Source organism: Ctenopharyngodon idella, chromosome 12 (genome assembly GCF_019924925.1).
Source record: "Ctenopharyngodon idella isolate HZGC_01 chromosome 12, HZGC01, whole genome shotgun sequence".
NCBI classification, from domain to species: Eukaryota; Metazoa; Chordata; class Actinopteri; order Cypriniformes; family Xenocyprididae; genus Ctenopharyngodon; species Ctenopharyngodon idella.
In genome coordinates, this window is record NC_067231.1 from 27,717,414 (window position 1) to 27,737,385 (window position 19,972).

General features: G+C 37.1%; 1 protein-coding gene across 4 annotated transcripts in view; it reads right to left on the reverse strand.

Moving 5' to 3' along the window:
• The window catches only part of dock1 (dedicator of cytokinesis 1), a 245,850-nt gene that overhangs the window by 24,609 nt on the left and 201,269 nt on the right, over positions 1 to 19,972 (reverse strand). For all 4 annotated transcript variants that reach the window (XM_051913758.1, XM_051913756.1, XM_051913757.1 and 1 more), the window contains exons 37-46: positions 19,573 to 19,663; positions 15,806 to 15,925; positions 11,862 to 11,951; positions 11,311 to 11,415; positions 7,668 to 7,809; positions 7,476 to 7,557; positions 4,335 to 4,419; positions 3,817 to 3,903; positions 2,624 to 2,800; positions 2,032 to 2,115 (exon numbers count right to left, since the gene is read on the reverse strand). In XM_051913758.1, the coding sequence (XP_051769718.1) occupies positions 2,032 to 2,115; positions 2,624 to 2,800; positions 3,817 to 3,903; positions 4,335 to 4,419; positions 7,476 to 7,557; positions 7,668 to 7,809; positions 11,311 to 11,415; positions 11,862 to 11,951; positions 15,806 to 15,925; positions 19,573 to 19,663 (1,063 nt within the window). The remainder of the gene's footprint in view (positions 1 to 2,031; positions 2,116 to 2,623; positions 2,801 to 3,816; positions 3,904 to 4,334; positions 4,420 to 7,475; positions 7,558 to 7,667; positions 7,810 to 11,310; positions 11,416 to 11,861; positions 11,952 to 15,805; positions 15,926 to 19,572; positions 19,664 to 19,972) is intronic.

Below are 19,972 nucleotides of genomic sequence, written 5' to 3' on the forward strand. Positions count from 1 at the left end.
TGTTTTCCATCCCATGGACATACTGGTACAAACTATCTGTAGAGTTATATCAATACCTAACATCTGTTCTGCTCACAGAAAAGCTCTTCAGATGTCTGTCATCAACGGGCATCTTTCTTTTCATCTAGCTGAAAATACATCTACAAACCAGCCTCTGTGTCGTTACATTTCTGTCCACGTCCCTAAAGCAAACGAGTCCTTCAATAACCATTATGCAACAGAAGCGTTTATGTACTGAGAGTAACTATATACGACACGCGCCTGGATCAGACAAACAGCCTGAACGCTGGGACAGCTGGTCAGACTGATGACTATTCATCACACGTGGGACAGTCAAACAAGTCAAAGTCAAACAGAAGATGCATAAAACTGCTCTCTGGTAAAATCTGTGCTCCCACACGTTTTGACCAATGCATTTCCCGCCCTCTAAACCCTCTAAAATGAATACACAAAAGGTCAAAATAACTCGATTAATACAATAAAATATGAAAATGACGTGAAGAAGAGAATATTATGTGAAAATCTGTTTAATTCTCTAAAAAAAGTTGACAAAAAGACACTCCAGCATTGCGCTTTATGCTACAGGGCTGTTGGAAGCTTGATTCTGATTGGTTGACAAACGTTTTAAGGTGAGGAATTATTTTCCAGTAAATGCACAGCTAAAGTAGTTCCAGGCAGGAACTGTATTGACTGCATTACAGTTCCATATCACTTCGCCAAACGAGTCAAAGGTCCTTATAGCCTACAACAGCAAAAGAACCAAAAACCACAAAGACACTGACCAAGCAAATAGACATAACAAACAATATGATAAAAATGCAAACTACTTCCATGTTTTCCCCACAAAATTGTTTCATTATCAATGAAAAGCACGCTCACTGCCGCTCTCTCTCCCATACAAACGCACACACATACAGTACAGACACAGACAGAAACATACATGACTTTATCAATAAAATAGTCCCCATCTACATGACATTTCTAGGTATCGAGATATTTTATACACAATGAAGTCTATAAATCTCCCTCCATTAGTCTGCTATCAATGGTTTAATCCTCTGTTACTAGCTCTAAAATGACATTATGGAATTAGTAACGGAGGCGTGGGATGAGATACGCAAGAAATTAGTCCTATACACAAGAGCATTTTAAGGACAAAACCTGAGAAATGTCTAGAAATAAAACATCTGCACAATGTCTTGAGGTGTGTTAAACAAATAGAATAATGGACTTTGGGCTGTTTAATTGTTAGAAAAATAATGCACACATCAATTATTCTTTAGGCATGACAGATGTTGTTTTGGAGAGATAAAAATCATGGGCATTGGGATTCATTCCCCATTAAAAAGCTACAAATTGAACTTCATTAGCGTTAAGATCATCTTCAGTAGATCTCTATCTCACACATTCACAATCTCATGGGCAGACAGCAAGAGGATTTGACATGTTGCTCTGCCCTGTAACCATCATCACTGTTTAGACTGAGTAAAGACAGATAAAAGACTTTAGATCCGATGATAAAGTCAGTTTGCAACACCAGACACGTGCTGCTTCACCCAACATGTGGATGTGCGTCGGTATATCCCCAGGAGACTTTCCTTTAAATAAAATCTCACGCTGGATATTTATACTGCATGACAGATGCTTTAAGATCTTCTGAAGAACTGTGATCTCACATTGTGCATGCTGGTTATGAAAACTTGAGAAAAAAAGTTATAGTTATGAAAAAAAAACTATACAGCATTCTTTGAAAAGGATAGCTTGAATTGATTTATGGAAATACATCAAATTTACCAATGGTAACAGCATGTTATGATTGAACTTTAAATCAGACACGGCATTAAAACGCAATACTTGTTGGTCACGCGACAAGGAAGCTGTCAGAAAACTTAATGGTCAAATAAAAAATGCATTAAAAAAAGTGCTTAATTTTATATCACCAGCAAACTCATGGCAAATACCTCATGAATATTCAATATATCACCCAGACCTGCTGTTAAGACATGTGCAGATTATATACAGTATCATTACCTGCCAGGCAATCAAATCCTTCAGCCGTTCAATCTTCTCCTGGTCATTTGGATGTTCCTGGATGTATTTCTCAGTGAAAAATGCCTATAGATGATAAAGCAACAACTATAAGTTAAAAAAAAAAAGCACCTAAAACCCTCTAAATATTCACTACTGCTGAAAATATCAGTTCTGTTCAAAATGAAGACATTTATAATGTCACAAAAGATTTCTGAAATAAAAAAAAAATACTGTATCATGGTTTCCACAAAAATATGAAGCAGCACAACTGTTTTCAACATTAATAGTTGTAATTAGAAATGTCTCTTGAGCAGCAAATCAGCATATTAGAATGATTTCTGAAGGATCATGTGAAAATTCAGCTTTGCATCACAAAAATAAATAACATTTTAAAACATACTACAATAGTAAAACGGCTACTTTAAATTGTAGATAATATTTCACAATATTACTGATCATACTGATCCCAAACATTTGAATGGCAGTGTATAATAAGAAATGGTTAAAAAAAAGTTTTCACAATCAAGTTCTGCTGTGTTTAATCTTCGTGCCGTCACACAATTTGGCAATAATTACCAGAATAATCTCATACCTTCTCATAATTAGCAAAGCCGCCCATGACAGCTGGGTCCACGATGCCGTTGAGGAGCATAGAGAGGGGGTTGATGGGAAGGCTGGGGTCGTTAAGGTGGCGCTGGACCATGTTGCTGATTTTCTCATTGGTCAGTTGCATGGTTTCCATAGCGTTCTCAAGGGGACTGATTTCCTCCTGCAGACAGAAGCAAAAAATATAATTTTCAGAGAATATTCAACAAAAAAAGATGATTTACGAAGAATTGCTTCAACTAAAAATGACACTCAACAGACAGAACGAATTTACACAAATGCCAAGCAGAAAATATTCATTAGGCAGAATGGCAAACGATGACTCTTACTTTAACCAGCTGTCTAACACGTTATTGTTACACAACAACCAAAGTCGAAATCCAACAAACAAACTCCACTAATGAGCAACGAAACAACACAAGCAGATTTTCAAGTCAAATTATGCCTCAACTGTTTATTGATGTACTAACGAATGGGTTAACACGTTCTCTTCAGCGATGAAGGAATTTCTGGCTCCAGATCCATCACCCATAATGCATCTGTGACACGATCTGAAATCAATCTGTGAGAGACAGACGCTCTGATGTGTCTATCTTGGGAAACTCGTGCCAGGGAGGCTAATGAGAACGAAAGCACACGTGAACCGTCAGAAAAAACAATCGCATCTGAGTGTGCGGTGAGATGGTGAGAAGGTGAGAAGGAGAGCTAAAAAAGAAACCGTGCAAATTAGAATGGATAAACACCAGGGCATCCAATCTGGGTATCACATGATGCCAGAGCTGCTCTCCTGCACAATACTGCAAAATATTTGCATGCAGCGAGTCCCCCAGCCCTGGGCGGATTGAGGACGACATATACAGAATAGTATGATGGGAAGAGAAAGAGAGACAGGTCTACTTTATTAGATTGTAGACTGATGAGGCTCAGATTCATAAAACATAAGACATGTTAGGTCTTTTATACTCGAGTATGGAGAGAGTAAGACAGGTAAGGTCTACTTTAGGTTAGATTGTACAGGTACATGTTATGCAAGAGAGTGAGACAGGTCAAATCTACTGTATCAGAGTTCATTCAAGGTGAAGTGAGACAGGCAATGGCGCTCATTTTCTTTCAAACCATCAAAAACCAAGCGGCGGTGATATTATGAAACACTGTGGAAGCTAAACCTGTCATACTCACCGGAGAGGCAGACACGACTTCAAACCAGCGCAGGATGCCAGGCAGCTTATATGCGGTTACGTAAGTCGTCCTTTCAATCCACATGTTCTTTTAGAAGAATGGGGAGAAAAAAACATTAAGTGAACATTTAACAGAATGAAAGCTTTTAGCAAAAGGCCACATTTCAGGTAAAGAGTGGCCGCAATTCATTCCTGTATGCTTAAAGATGCGTTTTTTTTCTTCAATTTAAGCCTCCATTTACTGGATTTTAATGGATGTTTACCAATAGCAGATGTAAGTGGGGTGGAGGTGGGCCAGACTTTATGTTTTAGTATAATGGTGCAGTGTTCTCAGGTTTGACATCTCGCTGTAATATCTCAGCGTGAGCCATCTTAAAAAGGTTTTTAGAGAACTGGCCATTAGAAAAACTGAGTTCTGAGTTCTTCTAAATGAGGAACTACAGAGCACTTTACACAAGCGCTAAGTGAAATAACAAAAGGAGAAATGTTTCAGGCATAGAAAAACAAAAGGAAACTCACTGCAAACTCATTGTCTGGATCTTTCTCTCCTTTCCGGACCGGCCGTGAATACTGGAACTTTTGGACTTCATTCACGGTGTAAAAGCTGAAAGGTAAAATGAGAACCAAGGTCAATGAATCATTCTCAGAGCGTCTGGTGTTTTTGAGAGGGTTGCATTGGATCAAGAGGCTGGAGATGCCTGTGCGTGCTTGTAAGAGGGTCTCATTGACAACTTGCACCATCAAGGACACTGTTGAAAAGAGGAAATATAAACACTAGTCATGTTTTTGAATGAATCTTTTACCTGCGTGAATCTTTCTTGTTTACTTCCATGACTGACTCATCAGCATGGTCATCATTCACAAGTTCTACACATCTCCCCTCTGTACTGACCAAATACCCTGGGCTAATTTGATTACAAAGTGTAGAAGCCTTAGCTCAGTTTAACAAATGTTACCACATCCACATGCATTACACAGAATTAGGCAGATTTCCCACCCCCAAAAAAAATCAGCCTTGAAAAGGCAACAATGCAAAAGTCCTCTGATTCTGTCAGGGCCTGTAAGTTCATCCTTTATAAAGCGTGTGACAGCTCTGGTGGCGATTTTCTGCATTTAAAGATTGACTGTAAAAGGAATAAACAGCATTATAGAGCTGCCTGTGAAAGAGAATATTACTGATGAGACAAACTTACTGAACAAATACACCTGACAGTGAATGAAATGGTGTTTTGAGCCTGAACAAGAGATGAACGAGCGTAAATGACTGATGACCATACACAATTAACATGACATCAGTTATGAGTAGCCTGTTGGAAATGCATTGCTTTTGTGCACATTGAACAAAACGGATAAGTAGCTTTCCCAGCAGTGGAAGTGAAACTCAATTAATTCATCTTGGCTATTACTGTTGTCTAAAAAATGAAGCTCAGCAGCTGACAAATCAGAGAAAAGGAAAATAGATCTGCCTTGTCATTTGTGGAGAAAAAGCTTAAAAACACTATTTTTGAGTCTCTCAGTAGATTTCCCGACATTTAAATTATATTAAAGGGTAATATGATTAATTTCAGTGGTGCTGAGAAAATGATGCAACAGAACAGCCTACATGCTATTTCTGATTTCTGAAAGCATACTGCATAACAACAGTACTCAAAGTCATTTACTGTTCACCACCTACAGAAAGAGTCACTGAATGAATCAAAGAACGGATCATTAAAGTAATAGTTCACACCCAAGAATGAAAAATGTTCTTTGGAACATAAAAGGATATTGTGAGAAATTTCTTAGTGTGTTATCATCAATGTAATGGAAGCCAAATAGCGATGTGTCGTTCAGGAACAATTCACTCAATTTGAACGAATCTTTAATATGACTCGGGAACATTGTGTTGTCTCATTGAGGGATTCGCTAATTTCTCTGAAAAATCACTTTGATAAAGCAAAGTTACCTACGTATAATAACAACATACAGTTTTAATACTAATGTAATGTTGTTTGTTGTAAGATAATGAGCCAGGAAGCGGTCACGTGACAAAAGAACGATCGACTCAAACCCAAAGACTCGAGATGTGAACTAATCGATTCTGTTTCCAGTACAGACTGCATAGCTTCAGCTTATGGAGATATGACGTGACAAAAGAACGAATGACAGATAGGAATGTGAGCTAATCTAACAGACTGCATAGCCTGGAACAATGAATTAATCGTTTCTGTTTGTCATAATTTGGCCTTGGTTGTATTATAGTTTTTTCTTATTCAAAATATGATCAACTTTGCATAAGTGGATGTGTTGGGGAATTTAACTATTACCATGTAACATTTTTATTATATTCTGCTGAAATGAACGAAATGACTCAAAAAAGAAGATTCATTCATTTTGATGAACGAGATTCGAAGATCCGAGTCAGTAAAATGATCCGAACTTCTCAATACTAAGGGAAAATGGTAACCAAAACTGAAAAATAAAGGACCTTTCCCAGTTCACAAACACGCTGAAATATGACAGATTGTCCAAATCTGAATCTTCCAGTTGCAGTCAGATACCTTAAATTAGCATGGTGGTGCTAACATGCCTAGAGTCCTGCTCCTGGACTGGGCTATGAAAAGATTCAAATTGGATTTAAAAGGACACAGATAGCCAATTACAATATTTACAAATGTATTAGCTGCAGGGGAGAGATCCAGCCCGGGGCATGAGAGCAGAGACATGGCTGGAAGAGGAGAAACAGAAAAATAAACGTCAACTGCGACACATGAGATCAGGTCAGCGCTCAATCACTGAAGTCATCCCCCCTTAAGCCCCTCTACGCGTTCACACTCCAGTAAGCTCATAGAAATCACATCCTGTCATGTGACCTTTGGCTCTGATGCTTATTTACTCAAAATTGTGGGTAAATAGTGAGTTTTAATTACTTTTCATGCTCACTGGCGGCTCTGATTGGCTGCGGTAAGCTGCCTCCGACGCTTTATCAAAGATCAGCGATAACGCTGCTGTTTACCCCGTGGCACTGAATTTAGCCTGAAACAGAATTATGCTTCCGCTGCAGGTGTGTGTGTGTGTGTGTGTGTGTGAGATTTATTAAAGCACAGAGGAGTGTAGTAAGGTCAAACACTGTTTGCTCACTGCACATTTCCATTTTAATCAGCTGGGTGAGTCGCTCTGAAACACACAAACCCCAGAGATCTGCCTGCCGGTTTACTGACCCGTCTACACACACACAAACACACACATACAGGTCAGTAGTCAGGCAGACAGTTGAAAAATAATGTGACAAAGAAAAAAATGTTTGACAGACAGACAAATTACATCTACTGTAAAAATACAGACAGACAAACAAACAAACAAACAAACAGATATATAGATAGACAGACAGACAGATAAACAAAACAATACAGACAGATTAAATCTGAACATGCAGACAGACATAGAACAGTGTTACAGACAGACAGACATATAGACAGACAGAATGAAAGATAGACAGGAGAATATAGATAGACAGATAGAACAGTAAAAGACAAATAGATAGACAGACAGATAGACAAAACGATATAGACAGTCAGATTAAATCTGAATACGTAGAATATGTAGACAGACAGAACAGTGTTACAGACAGACATATAGATACACACTTACAGACAGACAGACAGACAGATAGTGTCTCACCTCACAATCTGCTCTGAAACAGGTTTGTTCTGAAACTTGGGTGGTAGTTCAAGGATGGGCTTCACTGTGAAACATTGAATGTCTGTTGGAATCAAACTAAGAAACAATAACAATGGACAATTTGGAGATTTGATGTAAAACAAAAGGAATGTTTTTATGCTGTCATGTGCTGTGAGTGACAGTCAAGGATACACTGCCCAGAGGAGCTCCTGATGTCCTCGCTGGGAGGGGTGGTGGTCTTCATCTTCTCAGCGTTGGGGAACTGAGTCAGCAGTCTCGCTACGAAATCCTCCCACCGCTCATACTCCTTCCCTCGATAGATGAACATCTTATTCTGTAAAACACCATCAATAGACATTTTCATCTTGAGATGAAACATCCCTTTTCTGATTTATTTTGACGACTATGATTATTATTAGCATGGTATGAATTTCAAAGCATCACATTTTCTAAAAAAGTACAATTAACACATCAGACTGAATAAATACACAGAAATACAACAAACATCAAATTGACAAGCCAGAGATGAGCACTAACACACTGAGATATGATTTACAACAGCAGTATTTACATGGAAGAACAGGATGACGCATCTGGAGTGTCTATCATTAGCAGCACTTCAGTGAAGTATGTCTAGAAGACTTTAACATACGAAACGATGGAAGATTTTATAACGCGTTAAAGCAAACTGATGACAGAACTACAGCATCATCAGAAGGACATCTGGACATTTTATTCAATGAAATGCTAAATGCAAAAAAAAAAAAAAAAAGGCATCCATATAATCGAGCATAGTTCAAATAGTAAAAACAATAAGGTAAAAAAAAAAAAAATAAGGTAATTGCGATTCTCACAATTCTGACATTTTTTTTCTTGCAAATTACCTTTTAATCTTTTATTTCAAGGCAGAAACAAGCTTCCATAGCATCCAATTAAACACTATAGTGTTTTAATCTGCATCTTGGAAGTCAAATTAAACAGATGCAAATGTACAGTAACATTGCTGTCAATGGAGGCCTCACTGAGCCATCGGATTTCATCAAAAATATCTTAATTTGTGTTCTGAAGATGAATGAAGGTCTTACGGGTGTAAAACGACATGAGTGTGAGTAATAAATGACATTATTTTCATTTTGGGTTAACTAACCCTTTAATATACAAAATAAAAGAAAATAAGAAAAAAGTTTGATTTAGCCTATTAATTATATTGCACTTAATGACAATATTCATAAATATTAATAGAGTAATATGTTTCATTTCAAGGCAGTGTAATTTACTACTTTTGGAAGCGTGTTGGGATGTCCAATGTAGAGCCCTAATGGAAAACCAGCTGATCTAGAACATTCAATCACCATACATAAATACAGGGATTTTACAAAAACACAGTAAAACAACACTAAACACACAATCTCACCATTCAGAGAAGCTCATTCTGTATTACTCAAGAGTTGTAACGTCAAATCTCAAAATAGCCAACGTAGCTGTAATTCAGAGGCGTTTGGCAGTCTGGAAATGCTCAATTATTGCACACTCCCATAAAGACACCGTCAATCATCTGCGCCCACATACAACACTGTCAATATGTTTCCACTCACAGCGTCTGTGTGAACTACTACAGAAAGACCACTGTGTGGACACAAACACCTACACACATGCAGAGAAACATGACAGGGAGAGGGAGAGTGAGGAAAGCTCAGAACGGGATACTAAATTACCAATATGCATGGAATTAAAGTGTTTACTTTTGAACAATGCATGCTCACATTTAATATTTCGCAATAGCACAATGCAGAGTGCTAGTATCCTATCTGAAAACAGCCTGAGAGATGCAAACACACACACACACACCCTGCCTGCATGAACATATTTCAGCTGCTCAATTAGTGAAATGCGAACTGGAAGTGAAATATGCCCAGGGCCGTTTTCAAATCTGCTTTGAGCGATAAGGTGACAAATTGCACGGTGCTCTCGACGGGTGTTTTCACACCGCCGGTGATTCCAAGCACGGTGGAATAAACCGGCAGATCTCGCACGACTCTGCACGCATACAAAAGTGCCACTTTAAGGAGGGAGAGGAGATTGCAAGACGTTTTCTATTTCAAAAGGCAAAGCTTCTCTCCACGGAGCAACATGTCAACACTAGCAGGAGGCGACTGGCCTTTTGATGGCCGATTTATTTTTTGTTCCCAGGATGTCTGGTGGGAGACGCATGACTGCAGGCGCCTGGAAGAGTATTAAAAGAATTACAAATATATGTGAAGCGATTCGGTGCCACAACCACAGGCTTAAACAGACACATGATCTATGGAAGGTGAATGATTCTGTTTCATCATGAATGACTGGAAATATGTAGAAAAAAAACCCCACACACTCCACACAACAGTATTATTTTTATGCTTTTTCACTGTCTGACCTTTTCTAGCATTGCATTTGCATCACCATATCATTGTTTTGGTTTACTTCTGATGCACGTGCCAGGGTTAGGGATAGAGGTCGACCGATATATCGGGCCGATATTTGTCTTTTTTTAATATATCGGCAGATATCCGCGTTTGCTCTAAAACTTTTATGTAAATCAAGTCAGTGTTCAATAAATGATGTTAAGTTTAAAAATGTTGTGCATCCACTTATTATTAGTGTGACATTTTAGCATGCAAATGAAGGGGAAAACTTCAAGATATCGGCCCTAAAAATCGGCAGCACATATCGGCCATCGGCTGACCCTGACCTCTAAACATCGGCATCGGCATCGGTTATAGAAAAACCCATATCGGTCGATCTCTAGTTAGGGAGCTCTCCATGTACGGGACAATTTAGATGAGTCTGTCAATGCCATGTTTAAAAAGTCAAAAAACCTTAGAAACATCAGATTTGTATAGAAGCTTGTTTCCGCCACAGAATTAAAAAAAGGTAATTGCAACATTATCTCAAAATTCAGACTTTTTATCTAGCAATTGTGAGTTCACATCTTGCGATTCTGAATTTTTGAGATATAAACAATTGCAAGAAAAAGACAAAATTGCGAGTTTATACAATATCTCGCCATTTTTACCTTTTTTGGAGGGGGGAACTGTGAAATATAAATCACACAATTGCTGACTTTTTCTTGCAATTTCGAGTTTATATGACGCAATTTTGACTTTTTCTCTCAGAATTGAGACTTTATATCTCACAATTCTGAGAAAAAAAGTCAGAATTGTGAAATGTAAACTTGAAATTGCAAGGAAAAAAGTCAGAATTGTGAGAGAAAAATTACCATTTTTATTTTTTATTCTGTGGTGGAAACAGGCTTCCATAGATTTGAGCAGCAAAGTGGAACTGAAATACATTTGGGAATAAATAAATAAATAAATAAATAAATAAATCTACAATTAAATAATTTAATTGAATAATATAATTGATTTTGAAATTCATGAATTTAATAGCTATTTAATATGTATTAATATGGTTTTTGGTTATTTTCTATATCTTTTTTTTTTAGTTTAGGATTATCATAGTTTTGAAAAGGAAAAAAAAGTCCTTATACTTTAATATTTTATATTTTAACCTTTGTATATCAAAAGGAAAAAGAAATGTGTTAGTTTTTAATACAAATCAACCCCTGGAAGATAAAATGCCTGTATTTGATGTCGGTGTAAATGGTTTCTGCACTACAGAAGACAGCTGTTGATGAGTTTGGAGAGGCCACACAAAGACACCAGTAATTGATTTCCAGGCCTTTGAAAATATAACAGACAAATTCACAATGCAATGCATTTACACAAAGAAACTGACATCTCCATGGTGATGGTGAAATATGAAAAGATTCAGAGAAATATATAAGAGAAATTCTCACCCGGAGGAAAGAGGGGAAGCCCAGCCCGTAATAACCTACAGCGAAGTAGTCCGGCTTTGGTCTGATCACTTTCACAATGCTCTCATAAAACTGAGCCTGCTTCCTCTGAGAGAGACAGATACAATCACATCATCAGTACTGAACATCATTCACAAACACTCTTTAAATGATAATAAATCTGATATTGTGTGCAATTGCATAATAAAAATGTTAAAAAAAGAATTAAAAATAAAAACAGGTTGAGATCAATATGGGAAGGGTTGCAATAAAGCTTGGTCACAAACTTTCGGTCAGGACTGTGCAAAGTGTGCCAACATTTGATTTTAAATAAAATCACACCACAATCGTTTTTTGCGTCTGAATGGATCAATTTGTCATTTGTTGCCAATTAGTCAAAACTGCACTAATGAACAAAATGCAGAAACCCATTAAAACACCATAGTCCATTTATATTAGGCCAATTTAGCTACTTAGGTGAACTTGATCAGTCTGAATGGCTCATTAATTGTTTGTTTCATTGTAAAATCTTGACAGTGAAAGTTTGTACGTACCAGTAAGGCGCTCAGCTGCTCAAAGTCAAACATCTCGTTCTCGTACTGTTCGGCTAACTCCTTCCCCAGGATAATGGCCTCCTCCCACATCTGAACACAAAGCACCAAAAAACTCACATCAAACGTCAACATTATGTCAAAACATAGCGACATAATATCCTTCTAACCATCTGTGAACAATGTGCTTTTTGAGATCGAAGCAGATGCAAAAATTACCCAGCTGCATCATGATTGTGTAATATACATACTGTAATATATATATATATATATATATATATATATATATATATATATATATATATATATATATATATATATGGTGGGACTGCTTTTCGAGGTAAATGAACATCTGGTTATGCATTATTGATGTTACTCCTATGGGTGAAGCAGGTGGTCCTAAATGAGTTTATATCCGTGACCTCATCGGAACAGGAACATTGATATTCTTCGACTTTGACATTCTCTCATATCAGACTTGTAACTTCAAATGCCAAGTGTAAATAAAACCTCCAGCTAGCATTACACTTCTGGTGCACAGGGTTTGATATATAACTAATTCTTCAAATGAAACTTTGAGTGCATCCTGGCGGCACAGAGAGAGAGTGAGGCTATGATTATATATCAATATCAGCAGTGCATTATTATTGAGAAAGCTGCCAGCAGTGGTATCTGCAGTCTGTAGGAGACATTGGATTACATATTCAGACCGAAGGAAGAATAAAGCAAGTAGAATGCAAAAAAAAAGAGGCGTAAAAAGAAACTTGCATTGTAATATCAGACCACATGTTCAGCATGAAAATTACTTTCCTCAATCTTTTTCCTGTCGAGACTGCGTAGTGCACTAAAGGAATAGCTCACCTCAAAATGAAAACTGTCATTATTTACACATCCTCATGATGTCCCAAACCATATGTTGAATACCCAAGGAAAACATTTTGAAGCATCTTTTTTCCATACAAAAGGCTGTCAAAAACACCAAGTAACACTATAAAACTATAAATGAGTCTTGGAATATCACCCAGTCTTTAGACTTATCTTTATGTGAGGAAGAAACTCAAATTTTACATTCATTTATGCATTCATTATATTCTATTCTTGCAAAAAACCTTTAGTCTAGTCCATGTTTGCATCCAGAATTCAAAAGTGCATCAAATTTGGTTACTACACACGGGAACCAATGTCATTTTTGCATCAATGACAGCACTGACTGCATTCACAAGCACAAAATAGTCTGATATTGAAGGATTAGTTCTCTTCAGAATTAAAGTTTCCTGATAATTTACTCACCCCCATGCCATCCAAGATGTTTATGTCTTTCTTCAGTTGAAAAGAAATTAAGGTTTTTGAGGAAAACATTCCAGGACTTTTCTCTATATAGTGGACTTCAACGGTACAACAGGTTGAAGGTCCAAATGTCAGTTTCAGTGCAGCTTCAAAGAGCTCTACACGATCCCAGACGAGGAATAAGGGTCTTATCTAGCGAAACAATCTGTCATTTTCTAAAAAATAAAATAAAATTGTATATACTTTTTAGCCACAAATGCTCGTCTTGCACTAGCTCTGCAATGCGCCACGCATTGCGTAACCACGTTGGAAAGGTCACGTGTGACGTAGGCGGAAGTACCACGGTAGGGCGAAAAACTCCATCTCATTTTCTCCTCCAAATTCAAAATCGTCCGACATCGTTGTTTTACCTTTTTTTGTAAAGGGCATTTGACTTAGTTTTTGCACGTTTGCTTTGTAAACACTTGCTCGGTACTTCCGCCTACGTCACACGTGACCTTTCCAATGTGATTATGCGCATCTCAGAGCAGTGCAAGACGAACATTTGTGGTTAAAAAGTATATACATTTTTATTTTTTTTAGAAAATGGCAGATCATTTCGCTAGATAAGACTCTTATTCCTCGTCTGTGATCATGTAGAGCTCTTTGAAGCTGCACTGAAACTGACATTTGGACCTTCAACCCATTGAACCCCAGTGAAGTCCACTATATGGAGAAAAATCCTGGAATGTTTTCCCTCAAAAACCTTAATTTCTTTTTGACTGAAGAAAGAAAGACATAAACATCTTGGATGACATGGGGGCGAGTAAATTAAGTGAACTAATCCTTTAACAAAAATGTGGTCATGATATTCAAGAAACAACATTAAATACTACTTTTACAGAGTAAAAAATATATTTTGCAAATCATTATGCAGGATTTCAGATTCAGCATCTATAGTGTTTTCCAGAAAAGAATGGCATGAGAAGAACATGCCTGTATCATATGCACATGTACATTATAGAGGAATATTCAAGTAGCTGTGGTCCATGTAAATGTCTTTTTTCCAGAAAAAAGGCTCAGGAAGAACAAACTTCATTTGTGAAAATTTTGCAAAAGTGGGCTTCGGTGTAGGGGGAGATCATCAGAAACAGTTCATTTCTGGATGAACTGCTCCTTTAAGGGAATATACAGGGAAAGAGTAGGAAGAGTTTATGTGACTATGTCTTCCTGTCTTGGCTCTCAGGAGACGTTCAGCCGTGACATGTGAGTATGTCCCAGCAGTCTGAGCCGTGTTTAAAATAGACTCTGAAAAGCTGGAGTAATTCCCATAAAATGTGTCGAACAGAAGAACTACGGCCCAGAGCTGCTCCTCAGCTCGCTTTCCAGGACTGACTGACTGCCACTCTCCTTCAAACACACACACACTTTCCTGTTCAATTCTCTTGTGTTCTCTCTGTTTGACACACTCGGTCATGATTTTGAGCCGCTGAGCCCAGTAATAGGGTCCAGTCCAGGGCAGCAAATTCGCTAAGAGTCCCCCCACTGAGAGACCTCTACGCTGGGCGCAGAACTCTGCGTGGCCCCTTATAACCCTCAAATCCCCTCAGCTCCTCTGTCCAGCCTGTCAGACTAATGGAGATGTAGCCATAGCAGAACAGCCAATAATCTCTCTCTCCATGGGTCACCTGTCCGTTACACTGACCGCTGCAGACTGCAGCTGCAGGACGTGTTTAAAGGCATGCAGAGGTTCACGCATGCTGTTTCAGACACGTAATCACATGGTGTGATACATGCACAGAGACACAAATGGACAAGATGAAAGACAGCAAGAAAGAAAAAGTATAAGAAATGTATAAGAAAGAAATGTGTGTATTATATATATATATATATATATATATATGTGTGTATGTATACATGGATGGCAGCATCAAATTTAAATATTTACAATTATTTTTGCATAATTAGATATACGCAAGTTTTTATATATATAAAAATGTGTGTGTGTGTGTGTGTGTGTGTATATATATATATATATATATATATATATATATATGTGTGTGTGTGTGTGTGTGTGTGTGTATCTAATTACGCACAAAATAGTTTTAAATATTTACATTTGTTGTTCTCATCCTAATTGTGATTATCATTGACTTTTTTTTTTAGCATTATAGATTTTTTTTTTAGCATTATAGATATTTATATAAATAAATGTACATACATACAGATACATATAAATAAATGTATATACATGTATAACTTACAGCAGTGATAATCACAATAGGATGCCAGCATCAAATTTATGTATTAATGCAAACTAAAAGCAATAAAAAACAAAACAAAAAAAAAAACATCCTAATTCATATAACTACTGATGCAACAATGATATTAAATTATTAAATTATTCCACTGCAAAAAGAAAAAAAGAACAATCACAGGAACTTTTGGGAACTTTAATCAGTGATGATTCAAATGAACCAGAATTTTAGTACATTTATAGAAATAAATCATCAGATCAATTCAACTTGCTAAAATGAAAGTAGAACACGTTTGATAACTGCAGATCGCAAGGTTGAAGTTGAAATTCCACTATTCTGAAAACACTGTACACTACGAATAGTTAGTTACTGGCCAACATGACTAATGCATGTGTGATAGTAAACAGTGTTAGTGATGGTTACCTTGCCCTTGTCGAAGTAATTGATGATCTCCTGGTACAGCTGGTCTTTGAGTTGACACTGAGTGGTCGCCTGGTATCCGTCTCTCTGCGTCAGGTGGGCGGCACACGCATCTTCAGACCACTGACAAAAAAAAAAAAAAAAATCATCATTACACTCTTCAAATACACTGCATTAACCTGCTATAGTGACCTGAACTTAGACCTTAACTTCACCGTTAGATCTAATCTGAATATATACATTACATAAAACTTTAAAGTGGTCATATAATCAAATGTCCCTTTTATCTTTTGAAACAAGAAGGTTCATTATATGATGAAAACACAATGTAACTTAAAACTTCCCACGCATAAGAAAACGAAGCTGCAGAAACGTCTGATGCAAGTTACAGTATGTGAATTCATTAACACAACCGCCCACATGTATACGTTAATGACGGCTATTCTGCATTCAGAAACTCGGCCCATCGAGCCACGATGAGATAATAAGGAGGAAGAAGGATATTATTATTTCAAAATGAGATCCCTGATGATTTCAGTTGGATCTGAACAGTTTGAGTGACACACTTCAGATCATTTTATGGAAATCATTAAAGCAAAGCAGCATAAAAATAGACTTTGATTCAACATATCAGAGAGAGTGGCCACCAAAAACTGAATTTGGACCTTTTTAGAGCAAAAAACTTTATTATAAGCATTATAAGTGGACCACAGGGAAAGAACAAAATGAAAGAAACAAAAAAATTTATTACCCCTCACAACAATAAATGAAAATATGCAATATGCAGGTGCACAAACACATACTCACACACACACACACACACACACACACACACACACACACACACACACACACACACACACACACACACAGACACAGACACACACACAGACACACACACACAGAATTGTGGTCGCTTTCAGATCACAGCTGCTGGCGATATTAATTTTGTTGTGCTGAGAGTGTGAAAGGTTTTGGCTGTATTACTGTGCGGGCATGAAGAGCCCATCTGATAACACTGATTTATGTGGCCACACTGTAATATTCATTACAGATGCTGCTTGATCCTGTAAACAAGTGATTATGGGGAGAAACTGTGAAGATTAAGAACTCTTGGTTTTTTTGCTGACCACTTAGTTCATCGCCTTTGTGGCACACACACACACACACACACACACACACACACACACACACACACACACACACACACACACACACACACACACACGCTGATAGGCTGGAGTAGATCAGCTGACTCTCCAGAGGGCCGCTGTTATGGGCTGTCACGTTGAGCTACTGTACTGTGCTGAGGGCTCTGTCAGAACTGATTCACTGTAGTGTAAATGTAATTGACATTTCATGTAGCTCTGTGCAACAGTGGGGGTCAAACACCTCAGGAAACTGCATCATCAGCGCAAAAGCCACGTGTCTGTTTCTGGGGCCTTACTAATCGACTAGTAGGTTTTAGGACAACTAGTAGATCAGTTGATCACCCTAGCCTAGTGAGACGCTGACTGTCTTAGTGTGGAGCAGCCGTTTTTACACTGTGACATCAGCACAGGTCTCACTGCGGTTACTGTCATCATCAATAAACTCATTAGGAACATTTCTACATTACAGAGCAGGAAGTGGAGCGAGTAATTCACTCAGCGGGTAAAACTTTCATGGTCATTCTATATATATATATATATATATATATATATATATATATATACATACATACACACACACACACACACTACTGAAAAAGTTTGGGGTCTGTATGATTTTTTTTTTATGTTTTTGAAAGACATTTCAGACAAATAATGCTCTCTTTTGCTCATCAAGGCTGCATTTATTTGATAAAAACAGTTAAAAAGTTAAATTGTGAAATATTATTCCAGTTTAAAATAACTTCTATTGTAATATAATTTAAATGTAATTTATTCCTGTGAATTTTCAGCATCATTACTCCAGTCTTCAGAGTCACATGATCCTTCAGAAATCATTCCAATATGCTGATTTGGTGCGTTACAGTTTTTGTGGAAACCATGGTCATTTTGAATAAAGTTTAAAAAAAAAAAAAACAGCATTTATTTGAAATAGAAATCTTTTGGAACATTATAAATGTCTTTACTGTCACCTTTAATCAATTTAATGTTGAATAAAAAGTATTAAACTCTTAATAAATGAAAAATAAACTCTTACTGTGTCCCTATCATATTTTTCCTCTTAAAAGTAATAAACTATTCTATAACAAGTGTTTTAATAATCTAGTTTTATTATGTTTGTCATCTTTAAATTTAAATGTCAACGCTTTTACCATGTTTATAGTAAACATCTGCTTTCTCTTTCTAATTAACAGCTTGAAGCGTCACGGCCATGAGCACAAGCCTTCCAATGGTAAACTAAACGAGTAACACTTTTACCTTTCTGAAGGCTTTTTTATAGTACAACATATATTTAATAGTTTATTATTTTATCTTGAGATAACACAAAGCAATATACAAACACGTAAACACATTATTTGTCTGAAAGAACATTTGACGACTTAATATTTTAAATCACCATAGACACCTGTTTCAGGTTTTGGCGTTGTCTCTGATCAGGACTCTGAGGTGTGTGTGTGTGTGTGTGTGTGTGTGTGTGTGTGTGTGTTTGTAAATGCATGTATAATGTGTAAGTGTGTGCATGTGGGAGTGTTGCTCTTGTATGCAGGAGCAAACAGAATGGTGGCAGCTATTTATGAAAAGAAGCTGCGTGGGTTTAAGGGAACGTGGTGTTCCCTCGCTGACTGTGCCAGCTGATTCCCTCATCAAATTACTCCTATAAAGCCCTAAACGAATCTCACATTCACTACAGAACACACACTGAGCCCAAATCCAGATGTGATTAAACAGCAAGCCAATATACATATTAATCCATTTGCTCAACTAACAGTTAATGTCAATTATCAAGACTAACTCCCAAGATCAAATTTGCATTTCCTGAAGGACAAAGCAGTGCTTGCAAGGCAGCCACATAATGTTAATGTTTTAGGTAAGATCAGGTTTTAGATGGTGTAAATGTGCAAATTAAATGTCGCAGAGCTTTGAGTTTGTCATGACATGCATAAGAATCGATATATCGATGTATAAACGAATATAAAAAAAGATCAGTAAAAAAAAAAATCAGTATGCAAATAAATTCAAGAAGAAGAAAAAACGGACACATTTCCGTATGCAAATATGACTTTAAGTACATCAATTAAGTTTAAAGTTTACAAAAACCAAAAAGGGTGTCTGCATGTTAAGTGATTCTGGATGAATTAAAGAAGTTTTAATACTTTGGTATTAAATTTAATACTTTAAGTTTCATAAGTTTTATACGTAATACTAATGAATTTTAATACTTAAAGCTTTGCGAGCACTGCAATCATCTTTAAAAAGTTTGAGTGTCTTTCTACCAGAGATTTGTTCTCAAATCTGCACTTGAGGTGACTTTCTAAATGTCAGGCGAGGGGAAAAAACATCCTTCTGTAGAACTTCAACACTCAAAGAAATGGAAATGTGCATGAATTATTCCTGTCGTAGTCTTCAACAGCAAAATATCCAATTAAATTATACTTGATACTGTAGATTCTGCAACTGAATGAGTGTATAAACACTGTTATCTCATGTACGTTGAACGTTCATTTACTGGCATGTGTCAGCAAGTAGGAATCAATGTAATGTGTGTTTACTGGAGACATCTAGAGACGTCCTCAAAGGTAAGAGGCATATATATAGTCAGATAAATGTGTGTGGATTTACCTTGAGGAGTTTAGCGTGCAGCAGTAGGGTGTATCCGGCTTCTGTGTAGTTATCACACTCCTTATGCAGGTCACAGAGCTTGTACAGGTACCTACACACACACACACACACACACACACACACACACACACACACACACACACACGAATGACATTAACAATCTGAACACAAACTCCATTACAAAAAAAAAGCTCGAATAACACATTCACAAAGGCCAGCAGCTCAGAGCACCTACAGAGTTCAGATTAGCTCGATGTTCACATACTTGGAGAAACTTTTGTTGTCTATACTAAAGAGTCTTAAAGATAAACGGCATTTCGCCACATAAATAATAATGGGGTTAAGAGATATTGATCTGAGATGGAACTGTTTTAAAATCCTACCTGTTTGTCATCTTATA